The sequence below is a fragment of the Cyclopterus lumpus genome, chromosome 23 (assembly GCF_009769545.1).
Source record: "Cyclopterus lumpus isolate fCycLum1 chromosome 23, fCycLum1.pri, whole genome shotgun sequence".
Taxonomy (NCBI): domain Eukaryota; kingdom Metazoa; phylum Chordata; class Actinopteri; order Perciformes; family Cyclopteridae; genus Cyclopterus; species Cyclopterus lumpus.
Genome location: NC_046988.1, coordinates 6,126,992 through 6,149,072, shown reverse-complemented (window position 1 = coordinate 6,149,072; position 22,081 = coordinate 6,126,992). Strand labels below are relative to the sequence as shown.

Below are 22,081 nucleotides of genomic sequence, written 5' to 3'. Positions count from 1 at the left end.
GACTCAATACTCAAACGTGTTTATTGTTCTGTAAAATGATTTAGTTTGTGACAATGGCTTCTAAACAGGAACGTTTGGCAAGCAAAACTGTTCAATCAGTATAAGAAACAACATTACGTTTGTCCTCAGTTTTTGATTTACACCACAATTGATTTTCTATGCAAATACATTCTTTTCAACCCTCGCTGTCACGTTGTTCTCAGAGCCACTGGTGCAGTAGGTCCACACACACACCTACTGGTTTGATAGTGGTTTGTGGAACCTGGGGGGGCTCGAAGGGAACTCACCGTGGTGGTTTTGACTCGGCCTCCGGGCTGTGTACAAGTCCAGCCAGATTTATTGACTAACAGGTCACAGCCTTCGTCCTCCAAACATGGCACCATCTCACACCACTGCTTTTTCCGAACAATACCAGCTGCAGAGAAAAACAGGAAAAGAGAGAAAGAGCGATTAGAAAGGTGAGAAAAATAGCAGGAATAAACAGACGAAGAGAAGCGAGGGAGGTGGATGCAGAGATGTAACGATTAAAATAGAGAGAGTGGGTTGGGGGACGACAGATGGAGCAAGACAGATATGAGTGAAGATTTAACACGATGGAAAATGATGGAAAAGGAGCAATTTGAGAAAAATGTCGAAAATACATTTAAATGGAGTGAACAAAGATGGAGAGATGTAGAGTGGCAGATTGGAAGAGAGATGAGGAATGCAGGTAGATGAAGAGCAATGAAGTAAAGAGACAATTGAGAGATATGGGAGCAGGGGGTGACATTGAAAGATGAGGGAAAGATGGAGAGAATCAGGCAGATGGAGAGCGATGGAGAAGGCTGCGATCATTCAGGTAAATAAAATCAAACATCACAAATGATTTTTTTTGCAATTTTACAGCCCTTCTTGCATTCTGCAACATTTTAAACTGGATGAAATATGTCCTTGCTTCTATCACAAGGAACACAAAATAATCCTTTTACATTTACAGATTTAAAGATCTGACATTTAATGCATTCCAAAAGGCTTCGTTGTAATTTGTACCTTTTCAGTACGAAGCTTGTCTGCTGTATTTCAGTTCCTACACGTCCTCGAACAGGCCCCGGCTTAATCTTATTGTCATTATTTGTACTGTAGGCTTCACTCATAGACTGAGACATAACGGCAACAACAATTTCAGTTTGAGAAATGTGATGTTGCAGCTGCAACGCAATCTTACGATACAACACATTTATTTGGGATTATTATGTTGGATAATCTGTACCTTGTAGTTTGTGCTTTGCTCTGTTCTTATAGATCCGTGCCCCACTGAAAAAGCATTTGAACAAATCAGTAGTTACTGCTAGTGCAAGGACAACGAAATACCTCTTTTCTGCCACTTGGGAATGCTCACCAAGCTAAATATATCTGGATTTTTTTCCTTTTTCTTTTTTTTTTCTTTATGCTAAACAGTAAGCTTTTTGATTCTGCCGAACATGAGATGAAAAAAAAATACATGTTGGTGGAATCATATAGTCCTACTAAGATATATTTGCAATACTTCCAGTACCCTCCATAGAAAGAGCAGCCAACTACTGAAAGAAAATCTGACATAATGTATTTCTGCTGTGAGAGGAAATGGGGTACAATGAATCATCAATGAGCATTAAAAAAAAAGAAGAAAAAAAAAGACGTCAAAGGATCACACATTTACATTAAATGTGTGCCTCTATAATAACATATGAGCACTAGACAAACGGAGAGAATAAAGGCGCAAAGTAAAATATGTAGAACAATCCTTCCAGTGCTTCTTGGTGTACAAAGATCCCACCCCCCCCACCCCCCCTCCAGAAAAGGTGTCTAATCGCTGCCTTGTGTCTGAGGTTGGCTCCCAATATAAAAACACATGACCACCTGAGTATGTGTATCAGGAAGATGAAACAGAAAAGAGATGAACGGAGATAAGGAAAGAGAGGAAGGGTGAAGACAAAGTAAAGAACAAGCATATCTAGGTGCTAGATAACATTCTTGACCATTACAGAATATGGGCAAGATAAAGAAAGAGAGATACATACATTTATGTGTGTATCCCTATGCATTTATGGATGGGAAATGGCATTCTCTAATGGATAACAGTGGAAACCAGAATGAATTACAGGGCACACATACATCATATTGTCTTTGCCATCGCGTCTATGGGACCCTGGCTCTGTATAAAGCACATAGGAATTGTGCTCCGTTTCCATATCTATAAATTTGCTTTCAGGGCACCTTCAGTAGCTGTCATAACCTCAAATGTAGATCATCAGTGAACGCTGTACCAAATGCTAATGCCTGTTCACCATAAACAATATCTATATATCAATCAATTCATGAAATATGTATACCTTATGAAGCAGTACTTTATTAAATATTGAAAGTACTATAAACACTGTGTCAGCACAGTAAAGAGGGAGCTGGAAATTGACACCAATGTAACGCATTATTTTTGTTGAGTGCATTTTGCTGACATGCTACTTGGCTCTATTGTAGATCGCCTCAAGGCTAGCTGCAAAAAAACCCAATCTAACATGTGTGACTTGAATATTTTCACTTCAGGGACAAAGTGACACTTGCGAAAAAGAATGCAATCTCAAATAGATACAAAATCTGAAAACGATTTAGTGCTGTCAGCAGTATTTTATTTCCTCTAGCTCTCATTATAGCCAGTTCTTAACAGATGCCACCTGTTATTGCTGTGAAATCCATCCGGTTTACCGGTTAAGCCAAGCGTCGGCTGTCCATTTCTGGTAAATAATAATAATAAAATAATAAGCATTTATCCGTTGTGTATGTCAGCCCCTATCTGGTCCTTTGGATTATGGTGTTTGTTACACGCCCCTGAGTTAAAGAAGTAAAGAGTTCGTAATGCTGCCTGAACCCCGCCCCCCTCGCAACCTTTCTAACATTGGAATACCAAAGTTGACCATGTTTGTAACTCTTCCAAACCGACAGTTTCCACTTCGTGGAGCTACAGGCCAAGTGGGCAGGTGCAAAAATAACACCAAGAATTCTCTCCCAAGCTCACTTTTTTTCATTCCCGATACAACTTTCGTCGCTTTTCATGTGTGCAGCCGATTCGCGAGAAAACGAAGGTTGTCCGAAAATGTGCGCAGGTGTCCTCATTTGGAACAATTGAGTCTCGCCACTGTCTCACTCTACATTCAAGTGTGGCTATTGGAGACCACTACGAAAAGCGTGGTGTCCAGCAGGACATCAACGGAGCCTCCAACTGGCAAGAAATCGTCATCTTTCTGAGACCCCAAAGGTCACAAAGAGCTGTCCACAATACAGATGTAATATAGATAGAACAGGTGTTGCTGAGACAGGCTCTGACTGCCGTACCAATCCCCCCCCCCCCACCCCCAGGCACGACATGACTCCCCTGGCCCTCATCTTTTCCCTTTTAAAGAACCTATTTCCTTTTCAACATTTAATCACATACTTATTTATTATTATTTGAAAATCCATCTTTTGTGAGGTTTGTGCTGTTGTGTTGTGGGACGTTTGCCGGTGCCGAAGACACATTTCCATTTTATGTAAATGTGAAGGACGAGAAAAGTGTTCTCAATCTGCATCGACAGCCAGCTGTACCTCGGCAGCAGCGAGAGTCGTGTGGGGAAGATGATGCAAAGCCGGCTTTGTGGAAAGAGAAGAAGGGAAGCAAGAAAGCAGAAGAGAAAATTAGAGGACATATTGAAAACACGCCATTCGTCTATTGAAAACACGCCATTCGTCGAGGTGAAAGGGAAAACAACCAGCAAGCTGTAATAGCTCGAGTTTTGTCAAGAGGTTGTTTTTTTTTTGTTTTTTTTTACCTTCCTTTTCTTATTTAATCCATTACTGTGAATTCATCACATTGTCAGCAAGGTCACTTCACTATTCACTAACCACTTTTGTTTCGCTTCTAAATTACCATCCAGCGGGGTGACCCTCAGCTGATGAAGATGTATTGCGGCGCCAGGTAAATAATCGTAACGAGGGAATGAATGCTATCATGTGTGTGTGCTCCACTCGGCATGTGTGTTAGAAGTAAAACGGCTTTATTGGTGAGGACTCAGGTCTTAATCTTTTACTTGGTAACCGTCTGTCTGTTTTAGCTTGAACGCAACTAATCCACAGTTCTACTATGATTACAACTATTGTACATTATTGTTGTCTACATCTACAAGTCCATGATAAAAGAGGCATCAGGTCAATGTGGTGGAGACCTAACTGGTCAAAGGATGAAGGATTCCACATAGTGATTTCACAGTTAACCCCGTGAGCAAAATTTTAGCAGCGTTCACCTTTTTTGTTTTGGTATTTTTAGCGAAGCAACTTGTCACCACTCTTGACATTGTCATTTCCGGTTGCTGTTTTTTTATCAACACACTGTGCACTGAACAGCGGTCAATAAAGTTAGCGATTAGCTGGCGAACATAGTGGAGCCTTTAGAAGCTTAAGAGCCACATAGTTTCCTCTGAAGTTGGTGAAAAACAGAGCCAAGAGAGGAGATGTTGGACATCTGTCGGGTGTCCGAGAGCACAGCTCTACGGGAATGCTAACGTGGCTCCATATCTGCTTGACGTGTTAATAGGAAACGGTTTGCTGACATGTTAGACATAACAACTGTATCAGATGACGATTGGTTATTGACGGCTTGTTGCGATGCTCACAAGAGGCCAACAATAAATGTGTCTAAAGCTTTTTTTGGCAGCGTGAAGGTTTAATATTCAGCTATGGTGGTTCTTAGGGTCAAGTTAATAACCATTTTGTATAACATACATACATAAAAAAAATGGTTATACGCTTAAACAGATTTTAAAGCTACTATTTGTTGCAAGATTACGAACGGAATTATTCTCACCATTTCCTCTGTACACTGTATCAATGGTATGTTTGTCTCCCATGCTTTGGACCTTATAGCCAGATAGTGGGAGTAAAAATGCAAACAATTGTGGACTTTTTTTGCGAACAGGTGACCGGTCCAATTACTGTGATTTACCATACGAGCAATCGGAAACCATTCAGACCGGTTAAGGCACAGCCCTTATTCCTCCCATTCGGATTTTTATCACCAGCTCAACTCATCTCCCAGCAACATCTTCTAGATAGTGGCACTATCTGTTACCATCAGACCATATCGCCTCTGAGCCGGTGGGAGGGCGGAGGCTTGTCTTGAAACTTAAAAGATTCAAGGTCAATGTGGAAGAAAAAACATCCCTTAAATACGCACCCACACATGCAGGCAGACGAACGCTAACACACCGGTGAGCGCAGGCAGGCGTGGATGAAAATAAACACACATACAGGTTGAGTGTGGGAAGGTATTGGTCGTGGTTTCATCAGCAGGAGATAAGGCGGAGAGGGGAGAGAACATTATTACACCCTCCACGGGACACTTATCTTCCCAGCAAATGGTAGATGACACTCATGTCAACAGCCAGCATCTTGGCCCAATAAATTCTGTCTAATACCATGCCAGGCCTGAGATGGCAGGAACAAGATGTATGTGTGTGTGTGTGTCTGTGTGTGTGTGTTTGCACACATTGCAGGTAGGAAGATAGTAAGAACATTAGACGAGAAAGAGAGAAAGTAGACAGATCAGATCTGGTGTAATAAATGCAGCGCAGCACTCTTCAAGAGATGGTGCTTAGATAAGAGGAAGTGCTAAGATAATTACAAAGTGTACAGATCAGATATGGCCTTGGCAGGTCGCAGAGTCAGCAGTGTGTGAAGGGCAGCAGATGTCGGACACATACTGTATGGTAGGACTACGCTTTAAAAAATTTTTTTTTAAAAGCCCTAAAAAAAAACGTTCACATTTCGCCTCTCTGGCCTCCCCACCACACAGTTATGGCGAGTCAAATGGCCTTTTAACAAATTCACTGCGTTATGAATGTTCTCCCCGTGTCGTTCTTCTTACTTCAAGCGTGCACATTTCCCTGCAGCACACTCCTACACACACAAAAAGCACTCTTGCCCTCTATTTGTCGCTGCTTTTATTTTGCATGGCACTTCATTTAAATTGGTGGGAATAAGGATGCCAGCTAAGTAACACACACACACAATGTGCAACCACCGTGCATATGACCCCCCCCCCACACACACACACAGAGACACACAGAATAATCTCTTTGCGGACATGTCACGCAAAAGAAGTCAAACAAAAGGCAGCTGGAAAAAGCTCAACTGAGTGCCACGAGGAATCAAAGATTTTCTTTCATCCCGGGAATCCCCTCCCATGTCTCCTTTTACAGTGGATCTATCTGGATAATTAACTGTACTATCTGGCCGTGGTCGGAAGACGTTCCCTAAAACCCGAATCACGCCTGGCAGGAATTAGGAGCCGGCTCAGGGGAATGTGAGAGCAGAAAACCAGAATGCAAAGAAATAAATCCCTGTGCTTTGTAATTAGCCACCAGCTCTCTATCCCCTCCGCTCTCAGCTCATCTCAGCTAATTTTCACTTCCCCTCCCTCACAACAACTATTAACATCTTTTCCTTCCGCACTTTCATGTCTGCCCTCCATTTCCATTCTTTCCCTTCCCCTCTTCATCTCGTCTGCACCTCCTCTGTATCTTCTTTCTCCACCTCTCTTTTTCTTGCCCGTGCCTCGTTCCTTTTCCGGAAGTGAATTTGCGTCCCAAATAGCTCCTCTGAACTCATGAAACTTTAAGAGGCAGAAATAATGAGATGGCATGCTGACAGACATTTCCAGACCTCGGCCCTGTGTCATTGCATATGCATGTACGCCTGTGTGTGGGTCTCTAGTGTTGTCCCCTAATCATCTTTTCACCAACGTGCATATCACATCTATGGTATGAACACAGGAGAGTACATTTATTAATGCCTCATTCCTGCATCTAGGCTATTTTAAACCTTTCTGAATGAATAACGAAAAAGCTTTTATTTGGATTTTCACTGCCCAGATCTTCCGCAAAAAAAGAAGAAATAGAGCTCCCTATTTGGCTCTCTGTATTTCCCTCTCTTTGTTCCTTACTTCCTTCCTATCTTCCTTCCTTCATCCTTGTCCAATGAAAATGCTAAAATGTGTCTCATCCAGTTTGCCTTATTCCATCTAGACGACTGTTTCAGGCTATTGCTCCTGATGGTGGCACTGGATCCAATTCTTTAAAGGAAAGGTTCACATTCTTCCAGAGAATAAATTGATAGATTAGCAAGTAGTCACAGGAGGAACTAAGTCTTGGCATAAACACTGGGAACAGGAAACAAGCGAGCAATGCTCTGTCCAAAGGTAGAACATTTGCCAATCGGCACCTCTAAAGCTCCCTAATTACCAAGTTGTATCCTAATTGTTAACTCCTTTTTTTGCAAGGCTATGTGGCAAACAGGGGGGGGGGGGGATGTATACATTATCTGAAGCTCAAGCTGGGAACCTGGAGACTACTTTGATATGAAGTTATACAAGTTAGTCATGGATCAGAATTCAAAAATGTTTATGAATAGTGGAATAGTGTATGAGGGCATAGAACATTCTGATGGAAGTATTTAACGGTCATTGCCATGCTGCATTGTGTCTCTTAAATTGCTGCAGCAATGTTTTTTGGGTTAGATATCATTTATAACACCATGGTATATAACTTACACTTCTGTTTTGGAAACTTCTCAGACACCCGCTAATTGTCTAGGTCTCTTGTTTGTGACTGTAATGTTTTCTAAGGCTGTGATTGTCACAACAGGTCATTTTCTACAGTAATGGGGACTAACATCATCACATAGGAATACATTTGGGCTCATTAGATCCACATGAGTCTCAGCCCTCCAGTCATAGCCAATTTATGCAATTCCAAGACTGTTTACGGACTCCAGTATGCAGACATATTCAAATACGCCGTGTTAAAACAGGCACAAATAATAAAATAAGCATTTTTTTTGCCCCCACACTGCATAGGATTAGCATAAAGTGGACATGCCTGCAAAGGGGAGACTCCTCGGTACCCATAGAACACATCTTCGTTCACATACTTTGAAGTAAAGGGTCGAGTGACCCATTTGATAATTCTGACTTCCAATTCTAATATATTTTTGATATACACAGATTGATAAATATATTGATCATTATTATGAAAAGACCGAGACTCATGGAACAATCCCTTTGTGTCCAAAACACTACACTGAAGTCCATTTGCCACATGGCTGCTTCCAGTGACAATGCCCCTATTTCTGCATACTATTTACGCTAGGTGTTACTGTGGTGCACAACTGGCAGGTTTCGTGGCGTGCCATTGCTCTGGGCTTGTCTTTCTTCTGTGTGTGTGCATGTGTGTGCGTGCCCGTGTGTGTGTGTGTGTGTGTGTGTGTGTGTACAGGCCACAAGGTACCGCTGATATCGTTCATTCGCAGATGTGCTCTGACATTTCCTCACAGCTGAACGCCAACAGCAGATTTGTGGACGTACGCACACGCATGCACGTGTGTGTCCACCAGACGCACGCACACAAAGAAGGAGAGCCAGAGGAGGAAATGTCAACGCGAACAGGAGTCTGTGGGAAAGAGATCATTTCACACCGGTGTCTACAGAGACACCGGCACACCGGCAGTGAATGGTAGACCGCTGGCACCGGGAGGCATGCTTGAAGACACACATTTACCTGCTCACAACTACTGTACAGAAAAGTTGATGCATGTTTTAGTTTAGGGAAACAAAAATAAGAAAGTTAGAGGGATCAGACACATGGTTTCCATAAGGTACAAGATGACCTGTCAACAGATATGCACAAAGCAGACATCCATCGATACCGAGGTGCTCACACGCAGACACACATACATACATCACTCGCAGTCATACAGGCACAACATTTAGGTTTTGGGTAAAAAAATGCACAAAATGCAAAAATTTGGCTGTTATCTGTTTGTTTATTGTTGATAATATATCTTTATTGTCAAATTCCTCAGCAAATAAACAATTCCATTCTGATTACGATGGCCCGCCACCATATCAACTCTGTCTTCAGTTTGTTGTTTCTACCTCAACCTCACTGCTTTGCGCGATGTGCAGAGACTGAACTGCCATCTGACAGAAGCAACTTAAATATAAGCAGCAAAACAACAACAACAACAACAACGACGACGACGAAAAACACTGTTTGCTTATACTGCCATTATCAGCAGCTGAGTAAACAAGCCGTGAACGAAGCAGGGAGCGGCGACATTTGACAAATGCACACGCACGGCAGCGTGATGGCACGCCTGCTGTAATGATGCGTTATGATGACAGTTGCGATCGCGACGTGGCCGACAGTAATGGCGTTGACTACGTTGAAGTTGATGATAAATGACACGGTGACATACTCGGATTAAAGTAGAACAACGCCTTCTGGCTGCAAACAGAAATAAACACACCGACATTAGTTCCTATAGTATTCCTGTGGTTAACTGCTCATGTGTGCACTGATGTATGAGAGTAAAGTGTGTGCGTGTGTGTGTGCGTGTGTGTTAATATAAGCCAATGCATGCTCCTGGATGCATGGGAGCGAGCTTTAGGGTCTGTTAATAAAGAGTCTGTACAGCTGGTGGACGGCCGGACCCTCAAGACACCCCTTTTCCTTTCTGGATGTTGATGATTCTTGTCTATTTAGCCTTATTGACCTCTACATTCAAACTAATCTGCTTTAAATTATGCATAACCTTTTACTTGGCAGAGCTCCCCATAAATCTGCGTATTCCCTGTTTGCTCCCTTACAAAGCCTGCTAAACAAATTCCATTAAGCAAAACAGCAGTACAGCATGAATGATAATTCAACTCAGTACAGTTCCCAAAGCAGATAAGAGCATAATCATTGCCGTTATGTGTAAGGCAGCTTATAAAGGACTATTCGGTTTCACTTGACTCTGGTTAGTGCTTATTATTTTCGGGTCATTTGTTTTTTGTGACTACTCAGCAGTGAATGTGTCCCTGTTTATGCATCCACGTCCATGCATGACTGTTAATGGAGCATACGCAGATATAGGAGTTTACAAAAGAAACAACAACCTCTGTACTGAAAGGTAAATACAAAATATAAATATTTTAATTTGTTCAAAAAGCAAGGCCCTTGTAGTATGACTTTGAGAAACAAGTGCCGCACTCTCCCCCTGATATCTAATATTATAGCACTGAGTTGGTACATATTGTGTCACAATAATAACTTAATGAGGCAAGGACACAAAAAAAAGCAGATGGTGTAATCTAATCAAAACCTTTAGAAAATGATGAATATTCTAATGCCCCTCAACTTGTCTTTTTTATCTTCTTCCTTTGGTAGACCGAATAAACAGAAATATCCAAATGTATTGACGGAAATTAGCTAATTTACTGTGATGGGGAAACCCCCCCCCCCCCAAAATGTTTTGTCTTCTGCATATGGCAGAACAACTGCGTGAATCATGCAGAATGAAGATAAACTTCTATTTTCAGGGGAGGAAAAGCTAAAAGACCCTTCTCTGCTTTAAAAAAAAGACAACCCTCTCTTCAGCAAGAAGAATGCATCCACGAGCCTTCCCTATTATAAGAACCCCCTCCCCTGTAATAATGTGTACATAGTATCCAATGCATGATTGTCCTAGAAAACAATGCATGGACTCACACACTAACACAAATAATCCCTCTCAATCATCACGATTCAATCGTGACCAACAAGAGTGGTCATGGTGACGCTTATCGCCTTCTGCCTGTTTTCTTATTTTCTTCACAGTTCTTCAGTGCGCGGGACGTTTCTGGCCGTCAGCCTTTTGGGCAATAAGTGTGTCGGCCTCATGCATGCGCGAGCACGCATCCAAGAGGGAACCTACAAAGATGGCGGACACAGTGCCCGGGTAAAAAAGAGAAATGCAAATATAAGCGAAGGCAAAAAAATGCCAAGCAGACGGAGCCCGATCCAAAAGGAGAGTGAACCTGCGGGGTTCGGCTTTCACCTCCGCTGCCGTATGTGATGCTGCACGGGGAACACCGGGCAGAGTGAGGGTGTGTGAGCCGGGTGGAGGGGGAGGGGGGGGGGGGGGGGGGGGGGGGGGGGGGGGGGTCAACTCTGAATACATGTGTCCAGAAACGGTTTACAACAATTCCTGCACAGTGTGCCTTTAAGGGTCATACCTTTTGAGGGATCATCTGAGTACTGGCATCCGATCACTCACACAAATCTGTCTGAGTCTGAGATGCCAAAAAAAACGATTCAGTGTGTCAAATATTCATAACACATATGTATTATAGATCATCCCACACATTGTTTCAAGCTTCTCACTCTGCCTTGAAGCTCGTGGACTGCAGGCTGGGCAGTGTGAGCGGGGACGAGCTGCAGAGAGGCTCCGTGACGTTCCGTGCCTTCAGGTTCTCTCTTTGCCACTAGAACACATTTACTATTCAGCCTGCTACGCTGTATGGTAATTTAATAATTAGAGCAAGAAATAAAAATAAAACAGTAATGGCATATGTGATGTTTTGAGTCAAAACACTTCCCCATCTTGGTTAGATTAGTTTTTTTTTTTTTAATTTTAAAGAAGTTCGGGCACATAATAATTTGATTTGGGAAAATAACAGGAGCAGCAATGAATCTAAATATCATCAGGAACATAGCTGAACAAAAGCTCATCATGCAGAAGGTAATGTAGTGAGTAATAAAAAGATTGTTGCTGCACTGGTTTGCTCCTCTTGAACTTTATTTATTGCATTTTTGTATTAAAGTGCTGTTTACATCATAAACCACTGTTTGGATATAGTCTTTTTTTTTTATAGAGAACATTTTCCATTTTCCTTTGCTGAAAATATTGCTTATTGGTAAGTAACACATGCACCTTTGAATGTACTTGTAGTTAAATGGTAGGTAAATAGTAGTATTGGTAGTTGTATTTTCAAAAGGACCACGTATTATCTTTCATTATCCCAAACTGACTGTGTGTAAAAATAATACATTTTCAACAGTACTCTAGATATTGTTTGATTTATGGCTGCCTTTGAGTGTACCGTTTCTTTCATTTTTTAAGACCCTTTTCTTCCTCTAATACCAAAGACTAATCAGGCTTTTTCATTCACAGTACTTTTAAAATCGCACCTTTTTTTTTTTCCTCCCCTTTGCCTGTTTTTTTTATTTATTCCAACAGATGCTCGTCGGGGAAAGGTCAAGAAAGGAAAGGACTTACAGGTGTTTTCATATGAGAAAGAGCAGCCTTCAAGGACCTGTGAAGGAACATCGTTTATTCGCCATTAAAGTGACTCGTAACTCGTCACTCGGAACGTACAACAACATCGAATATTGAGCCAACTATGAAAATACATATTAAGAAAGTTTCGAAGTTGACAATGACCCAACGTGTGGCACATCCAGCGTGCGCCAGGTGTCCTTTATTGTGCACGCGTGTGTGCATTTCAAAGGATAAACGCTCCGAATATATATCTGTCCTGGTGCTCTGAATTTCCAAGACCTCTCTCCATTAAGCGTGAGCGATACCAGGGCCCCAGCTGTGCTTTCTGCCACCACCGCAGCTCGGAAGAGAGAGAGAGAAAGAGAGAGGGATGAGAGAGGGAGAGAGAGGGAGAGCTGACCCCCCCCATCCCCCACACCCCCCACCCCAGCGGTCTTGACCCAGTTAAGACGGTTCTGTGACTGATAACCGATGCAGAGGCCGTCAGACGAGCTTTATTGAGACAATAAATGAGCCGGGACTCTAGTTGCACCGCAAGGAACATTAGTTATGTATTTAGAGTACCGCTTGGCCGAGCTCCGTATCCGTCCTCCACCTCCCCCAACGTGTCCCTTTCCTGGCTCTCCCCCGCTCCTCTCTTCTTCGCTGCCTAATCGCCGCGCCTCTCCAGTGATGTCTGATGTCATTTCCTCCCATACTGTCATGGCAGCCGCATCAGGAAGCAATCTAGTTCTCAACCCCCCCCCCCCCCCCCCCCCCCCCCCCCCCCCCCCCCCCCCCCCCAACGCCGCCACACCCTCAGCCTCACTCCTTGCCAGAAAAGTGCTGAGTTACAGATCAAAATCTGACCAATCTGCCTTTGCTCTGGATTCGATCTCTTTTTTTCTTCCGTTTTTTTTTTTTTTTTATGTATCAAACTGGCAAGTTTAGATTAACTTTGGAACTTTTCCTCTCTCCCGATTTTGATGCATTTTTGTTTACCTCATACGGAGCGTTATTGTCTTTGTGCTGCAGGTAATGTTGCTTGTGTGGAGTCGAGCCAAAAGGATTTGTCAGGCTAGGCCATTTATATATATATGTGATGTCATTTTCTGACTAGGTCATTACATCCATATTATGAAGATTATTTATAAAAAAATCTTATTTTGTACATATTTTTGTGAAAGCACCAATGCTCAACCCTACAGTATCGATGTTGAGGTATTTGGTGAAAAAAAAGTTATATTCCATTTTCTTCATATCGTCCAGTTAGAAGTAACATTTAATGAGTTACAGTAACATATTGAGGCATATGTATTTTACAGTAATCACTTTTATGGGCCAAGCTACGTTAAAACAGTTGAAATCATTTCCACCTCAACCAGCTACAGCGGTAACATGTAATGACACACTGACCAATCAGTAATAGTGATTTCATAATGTCATATATCATAATTCATCAGGGCTATTTTTCTGCGGATATAATACTAATCTTTGGTAATTTAAGTACATTTTGATGAAAATTCCTTACTTTTAAGTCAAAATGTGAACGCTTGACTTGCAATGGAGTAGTTTTCACATTGCTGTACTTTTACTAAAGTAAGAACACTTATGTCACCACCACATCTGTGCTGTGATCTCCCAAATGAAATCAACATCATTTCAATAGTTTGAGTCCATTCATTTGCATTTTCTGAATATTAGCTCCATAAGATACCCTATTGAGAGACCCACATACAAATGAAGCGAGGTTGTGTGTGTGTGTGTGTGTGTGTGTGTGTGTGTTGTGTAGGTGGGAGGAACACAAAACAGGACCATTTCACACAGTCTTGTGTAAAACGGACAATAAAGTAATCCCCTTCGCAGGCGCCCATTGATGGTAATGAACAGTGTTATGAAGACACAGAAGAATAGACTGATGATTATGAGGCTTATGAATTATTTCGAACCCGCAGACATCATGCGGTACACCAATAACTATAATAATTAGATGTACTCGTACTCGACACACACTAATGTTGTCTTATAATTACATTTGAACAATTAATTTAGGTTGAAAAACAGTCTCTCTCATGTTCCCTCTCTGTGCATGTGTGTGGGTGTGTGTGTGTGTGTGTTTTATTTGTCTTGCATGTGTGTGTGTGTGTGTGGGCGCTGTATTTAGTAAGTGTGGCGGAGGCTCTGAGTTTTTAACCTCGACATTTGAAGGATCAATGAGGATCAATACCAAAAGGTCAGGGAAACAATAACCTGCGGCTTGTTGTGAGGCTCGGCACAGGAAGTCTGCCTGTGGCTCCACCGCCTGACACCTTTACAGTACATCCGCCGTCTGTGTTTGGACACAGCGGACCGGCAGACATTGAGGATGTTGTGATCCTGGCATCTTCCTTGTGTTCAAGGAGCCTAGTTCATTTGGTTTCTGAGCGTAGAGCAAGAAGAAGAGGGGCCATTACCGACGGCGTTCTAGCGCCGCTCCTCTTTCTAGACCTATTTCTCACGAGGGAAGTTTCCATCACAATCCCCTTTTGTTTGTCATTGTGCGTGGAGCCGAGTGTGTGAGTGCTCGACATAACAACAGCGCTCCACATAGAGTACTTGTGATGGGCGTTCTGAGGCCTGGAGAGCTGTCAGTTAGTGCCTAGGGCCAATGGTAAAGCTAGGAGATCCAGCCATTATGAGGTCCATCATGTGGGGGGGGGCATTGTGCACCCCGGATTGTAAACAACAAATCGATAGCCTCATTTGTCATTTGGTTTGGAAGGAAACACGTTTTTTTTTTGGTGTGGGGGGGGGGGGGGGGAGAGATCCACTTTTCCAAACCAAATGAACCGATCAATCTCAACTCTCTCCTGGGGCCACCCTGCAAGCGAGCAGGATGGGGAAGGTTTTGAAAAAACAACCCCCCCCCCCCTCCCACAAAAAACAAAAAAAAAAACTCCTTTTTCTTTCCCTGCGTCTTATCTTCTCCCCTTGCTCATCTCTTTTCCGCTGTCACTAATATTCGCTCTGCGTCGAAAGCGTCTTTCTATCCGTTTTCCCCCGTCTCCGAGTTTATCGCCTTCCCCTGTCTCTCTACAACACCACCCACGTCGCTTCCCTGTGATGCATTTGTAAGGAGGAGGAGGAGGAGGAGGAGGAGGAGGAGGAGGAGAAAGAGTGGAGAGGAGAATGGGTTCTACTGTTCCGCACTGATGGTATTTTGTGTTTAAGTGGGGGGCAGAATGTTCCTGCCAGAGTGCCGCTGATGCTGAACGGGACTGGCAGGTGGATTATACCTTGTACCGCTTTGTCCCTGGACAAATTTAAAGGCAGCCCAACAACTCGGCACCATGGGAGAATGTAGGTACAAGGGAGGCTTGGTGTCTCTCTCTCTCTCTCTTCACTCCCTCTTTTCATTCTTTCTTTTTTTTTTTTTCCCTAAGAGTGTGCAACTTTTATCACAACTTCTGAGATGGATATCTTTTCTTGACGGACAGATACACATTATTATCACCTACCCTCTAACGCTGTATTTCATCATGTAATAATTTGTTCAATATCATCATACTGTGATGATATTATTCCCAACTGGTAACAGAAGTTCTTTTGGTAAAAAAGAATACTTCAAATGCCGTAGTACCATGTTTTGTCCTGCTCGTCCTTGTATTCTCTCTCTCTCTCACTCACATACACACACACACACACACACACACACACACACACACACACACACACACACACACACATAGTACAATCTATTCTCCTTCCCTCTCTATCTTCATCTGTAGGTATACGTCCGGCCTCTGGTGGCCGGCTCCCTGTGGGCTCTGTGTGACTCTCCATATTGACTTTGTCCCGTCTCTGGAGATGATCTCATCCCCCGCGGGAATCCCACCTTTTTATGCACATCCACGTGCACAAGTAGCCAAATCAGACACAAACTCTCTCACACACACTCAGTGAACTGTACATTCCTGCTGGATTCCATATCAGCATCTTACAGAATGGCAACGGTTTTTCTAAATATATTAATATATAATGTTCATGTTTGATCACAATCTTTTTTAAAACAACAACCTTATGCTTCACACTACGATGCTCGAGGTACCCCTCAAGCGTCAGTTTTGCACATGTCAATTTATTTTCAAAGACGTTTTTATAGGGAACTACTTGGTTGGGTTTTGGTAACAATATAACTTGATTAGGTTCACGAAAAGATAGAACAAAAAGTATTGGCTAGATTATGTAAGCAACGCAATTCTGTTACATAATTTAACATAAAATAGGTCTGCGTTGACTTCACATGGGACACAAACACACAGGTGAGTATTGTGACCACTAAGTTGACTAAGTTATCCATCCATGCAACATAGTTTGAGCTGGAAGTTATTACTTGCGGGGCGAGCTAACCTTTAACTTTCTTTTTGTATGCATGTTTAATATATATATATATATATATATATATATATATATATATATATTCATTCTGTTTACTTCCCCCAGCAATTGTGTTCACCGTCGCACACCATTTTGTCTCGAAAAAATAAAGCTCCACAAGCTTCATTAGCTTCAGCCTTAACTCTAACAATGCATTTGTCTCCTATCTCATAACCATCTGCAAACAGCTTTTAGTCAGACATAGGAGGTTAAATAAAAGTGACCCGGACCCTCGGGCTCTCCGTCCTCACAGATCCGCACTGTCACGACGGCTTGTTGTTGATCAAAGTTTCCCTCAACACAGAATATTCGAGCGGGTTCATTTTGCTTCCAAGAGTGGATCCTTGATCATCAGTTCAGTGTTCAATAAATACACACCTGCGTGAATAAACTTCTTTTGTTTTTAGTTTCTGCGACCTCCGTTTTTTTATCCTCTCCGCCACCTCCAACATGCACACGTGGCTCTTTAATAGGAGTCAGTATGCAAATAAGGCCGTTAATATTAATGAGTGTAATTAGTGCCAATGATGAAGGGGAAGGGCAATTGTCTGACTCATTTGCTCCCTCCTGCACAGCTGGACTTTATGTAATAACACATACATATTTTTTTGTTTAAGTGTGTTGCTGTACTTTTATTTTTGTGAGGATCTTTATTTATTTCCAGATCTTCAAACTGAATGTCTTTTGGATTAGGTTATGTGAAGCATAAATTAAGCAGGCAGTGGTGATAAAAGGGTATGGCAAGGATATATAAAATGAAAAAGTGGGTCTTTATAAAGATATAAGTACAAGAATAGGCATGTGTGTGTGTGTGTGTTTATGCTTTAGCATTTTCTACAGGTAATGTTACTTGTAGCTGTAGGATGGTAGGCATGGTTAGATAGGAGCAGATGTAAGAGTTATTGATCCATTTTCTAACTGCACATGGCTTTGTGAATACTTTGTCTGTGCTGTCTTGTAGCTGTTGAGGTTGACAGCTGATTTGTGAGTGTGATTCCCTTTTCAACCATATTTAATAGCTTGCCATTCCTTTATTTGATTGCAAAAATACAAAAATCAGAGGACAATTTTAAACGACTAGAAAGATAACCACTTTTGCATATGTGCTCAACAAATAGCAAGGACGACATACTTCACAATGCAACTTGGTATTTTTTCTTTGGGCAATGACTGAATGTGAATCCTGGAAGCAACGATGTTCTACCGCTCTTTATTATTTTGACGTTGCATTTCTTTGGCACTAAAGAACCATTTTTAATACACGTTTATCATTCATACCTTTTATATATTCAGAAATATTACATATTTTTTACACATTCACTTTCAGTAAGAATGTTGCACACCTTTTATACATTGTGGGTATGAACATTTAAACCCAATTAATGTTCATTAAAGCTTGGTGCGTGGAGTGTTCAGAGCCAGAGTAAAGAGGCATCAATACTAGAGTGGAGAAAAACATTATTTTAATTATATTAAACTTGCTCTCATTCCCTCACGTTACACCTTTCATGTATAATTCTAGCATTAACATCTCGAAAAGCGTGTGCTCTTTCATGTAATGCAGTTGCTATGGAAGCAAACAGACTTACAAGTTTGACCCTGTGATTCTGAAAGTGGCAGAAGTACCACATATCTCTCAATTGAAGTTTCTGTACTGCCAGTTTTCTAACCCACTTATACAGTGCATCCGGAAAGTATTCACAGCGCTTCACTTTTTATGTTACAGCCTTATTCCAAAATGGATTAAATTAATTATTTTCCTCAACATTCTACACACAACAACCCATAATGACAAAGTGAAAACTATTAAAAATAAAGAACGAAAACACAACATGTACATAAGTATTCACAGCCTTTGCTCAATACTTTGTTGAAGCACCTTTGGCAGCAATTCAAAAGGTGGCACCAAAGTAACAAATGTGGAAAAAGTGAAGCGCTGTGAATACTTTCCGGATGCACTGTATTTTGACACTTAGATAAGGTTTAAATTATTTCACTTTTATAGCCAGAAATCCAGTTTGGTGTTATCTTTTCAACAAACCATAAACTATTTTTCCATAAATTATTGGTATTATTCCAATCCTTAAAGCCAGCAATCAAGTTCAGTGTTTACATAACCCGGCTATCGCACCGCATTTTCTTCAGTAATCGCCTCCTCTAGATTATTTTGTACGCCTTCGTTTTTAGTGATTGACATAAATTATTCATTACCACTTCCAGATTCGGAAATTAATATAGTTAAATAGTCCATTGACTAGAACATTGTCAGCCTTCCCAACAGAGTTTTTTTCATTAAGTGGCACCAACTACAATTTCAAGGAAAGTTGGCTAAATTGTATGGCAATTATGTTTCTCAATCCTGCCCTTCAAGATACAAAAGAACACCGCTGGTGTTAAATCGTTAATTGTATTCACCTGACATCCCAGTTGTAAAATGATCCCTGATAGGACGAGTATTAAAACCAGCAACCTCAGGCCTGATATTTAAAATGGCTCCCGCATACCACAAAGTATAAAATGTACAGAATGGCTGCAGAGAAATATGTCAGTTAGTTTTCAATGTTTTTTTTTTCTCGTGGCATACGACGCATGGAAGCGTGGCGATTGGATTAACTAGTGGGGAGCGGACAGTGAGCCCCCGCTCACCTGCCAGACCAAACGCCACTTAAAGCAGAGTAGGCCGGCCCAGGAGGAAAAGGGAAGGAAACCAAGATGGAAGCAAAGCTAACCCAACGAGGACCAAATGCTATATTCTACCACCCAATCTGCTAGAGCATTCAGGTTAACCCAGCAACAGGGGGTTGAAAGTTGTCCCCACATCATTAGAGAGACTCCACTTGATACAGAGCAGAGGACTCTGGTGGGACCAGAGTGCACATACCTTTGTTTCCATCAATGTTGCTTGCTGCTTAAACAAAGTCAAAGATGACGCACATTGTTTTCCTGATGTTGAATTGTTGTCGCACAGTTTTTCCCAGATTGTTTTTGTTGCTTTTACTGTTTTTGTTTGTTTTGTAATTGTGTTTCTTCTTTTCTCGTGAAGCAAATGGCCTACATTTGCATTTTGTTGCGCAACACTAGGTTGCAATATGATAAGAAAATGATCCTTGAATCCTTCAAATGGCAGGACTCCCTGAAATAAAACCACGGGTTCATATGTTTAAAAAAATCACACCGTAGTATCCGAAATGTCTGAGAATAGAGAATATGAAAATCCATTTTGGATACACAACCCATTTCAACAGCCCTGGCCTTTAAAGTGCTGTATCCACGGTAAGTGTTCATACAAAGTGTTGTTCCATTCGGGACCGAACCTCTGGCTTCAGTTAAGACTCAGGGAGATTTGCGGGGAGCCAGGTTTGCTTGCCAGCGGGTGTGCATGCAACACACAATCACCTGGTGTGAGGCTTTACCGCTTCCTCTTCCATCTATCAATCGGGACGTGGCCTCTGCACCCTCAAATCAGTCTAGCCTAGTCCCATTACACCACAGTTTATCCATTTTTCACTGAGGGAAAAAGGTAGCAGTTGCAGTATTTTATGGGTTCAGAGAAAACATGTTTCCAAACTTTGGCTCACAGTTTGTAACCTTGGATGTGATCAATATTTTCGACTCATAACAGTTTAAATTTGTATGCCAACCAGCGGGGTAACACTGGTCAATGGTCTCTTTAGATATAATTGTGAACAGTTGCTTCTACAGGGACATTATCTCCAATACCTCCATGTGTTGAACACGTCTGTATGGATCCAATGTGGTTAACTACTAGGGCTGGACCTGAAATGGTCAATTGTGTGCACCTCTAAAGACTTTTGCTTCGACTGCTTGATGACAACAAAATGTGTACTATGTTGGAAGATTTTAAATGCTAATAGACGGCACACAACTATTAGCCCGCTGCTGCAGCAAACTGGTGTTGATGGTATTTAGTGGGGGAAAAAATTGTCCTGAGACCCAGTTTAGCCCTTGAGGTAACTTAACTTAGACTCATTAGCCTACATTTGTAAGTGGACGCAGAATAGGAGACAAAGGGGACATTATTGCTCACATGGGCCACACTTATAGCCCACGTTGTCCCATTCATTACAAGTCACAACCTTGTGGCATCCAGGCAATTGCCATGGCTAATACCCGTTCTGCCTTCTTATTAATCATCCATTCATAAAACTTGACATTATCCAGTTCCCTCTTCCTTGTAGTAGCCTCTCCTTTAGCACTCAGTGGACCAACTTGTCCTCGCATAGCCTCACAGCTGTTTGCTCTCTAGTGTCCATGTGTTGGCTTATCCCCATGTTTGCATGTTCAAAGTGGTGTCGGGAGACCTTTAATCCACATTAACATCAAGATGGACAACTGAAAGGAGTTGATGGAGTTAATCAAACACACGCAGATGGACATGGGGAATCATGTGGATTACTGCATGGATTACTTGCGACAAAAGGGAACAAATTGGCATCAACTTGGCAAGCACATGCCAGCGAGTGAACATGTGGAGGAAAGTTGTGTTGTTAATACTATAAAAGCAAAGAGCGGTAAATACAGGAGGAGGGAAATTGAGAAAAATGGTTTAAAATATACAAGTTGATTATTTTAGAAATGCTAAGGCTGATTAAGATGCTGGACAATCCTCACAGGAAATCATCGAATTGATAAACAAAACCTTTCTTGTCTATTCAGACCAGTTACTTTGAAGAAAATTAACATTTATTTTATCAATTAAAGTCACAGCTAAATGTCTTTTTTTTTGTGATGTGTATACCTCTCTATTAGTGTTTACAGTATATTAAAGTAAATTATAAATTAATCTACAATTATAAACCAAACTAGCTAACCAAACCAAACCACATTAATTTAGCTTAGATAAAAGCTTAGTTAACCTTCCCATATTGCTACCCTGCTAAGCTAGACTTCGGGGAAGAAGATTCTCTGACAAATGTTCTGCACTCTAAAGCTTTAAATGGTTTATTCAGGTTTATACGGTCAGGTGAATCCATGGATGCCCTGAACAACATACTTGCACTGTACAATGATAATATCCCTCATAAAATATACACACAGCTTTCAGTAGATGGCCGGGGTAAGATGGCAGCTCTGTTGCTGAAATGGAAAGTGCGGTTTCAATTAATTTAAAAAGCACTGCATTACTCACACTAGCGCTACAGCAGGAGAGCACTTCAGCAGACATTCGAGTAGTTTATTTGCGAGTGTTTGCTCTTTAGTTACCGGTGGACCACGTAAGTAAGCATAAAGGCACAATAAATCGAGGAAACAAAACACACTTGACGCATCCCGTACAGGCATCCCACTTACATGAGTGAGTTAGCGTCCGCTGCATTTCTCCACGGGGACACTCTGATACCTACAGAGTATATCGCTCTGCTTTCCCTCTCACCTCTCTGAGCGGACTAGTACAGAAGGACACTTTGCAGCTAACTTGATCAGATTGAGTGAGTCGGAGAATAAGAGGCAACCAAAAACAAACAGAGAGAGAGAGAGAGATATGAGAACACACCACATTAGTCCACATATGATTTATTCCCCCCTCTAGGTAAAGGAGACA

The 22,081-nt window shown here is 41.8% G+C and overlaps 1 protein-coding gene across 1 annotated transcript in view; it reads right to left on the bottom strand.

The window, feature by feature from the left end:
* Positions 1–22,081, bottom strand: part of tafa5a (TAFA chemokine like family member 5a) — a 172,303-nt gene that overhangs the window by 63,170 nt on the left and 87,052 nt on the right. The window contains exon 3 of the mRNA XM_034526825.1: positions 288–415. Within this exon, the coding sequence (XP_034382716.1) occupies positions 288–415 (128 nt within the window). The remainder of the gene's footprint in view (positions 1–287; positions 416–22,081) is intronic.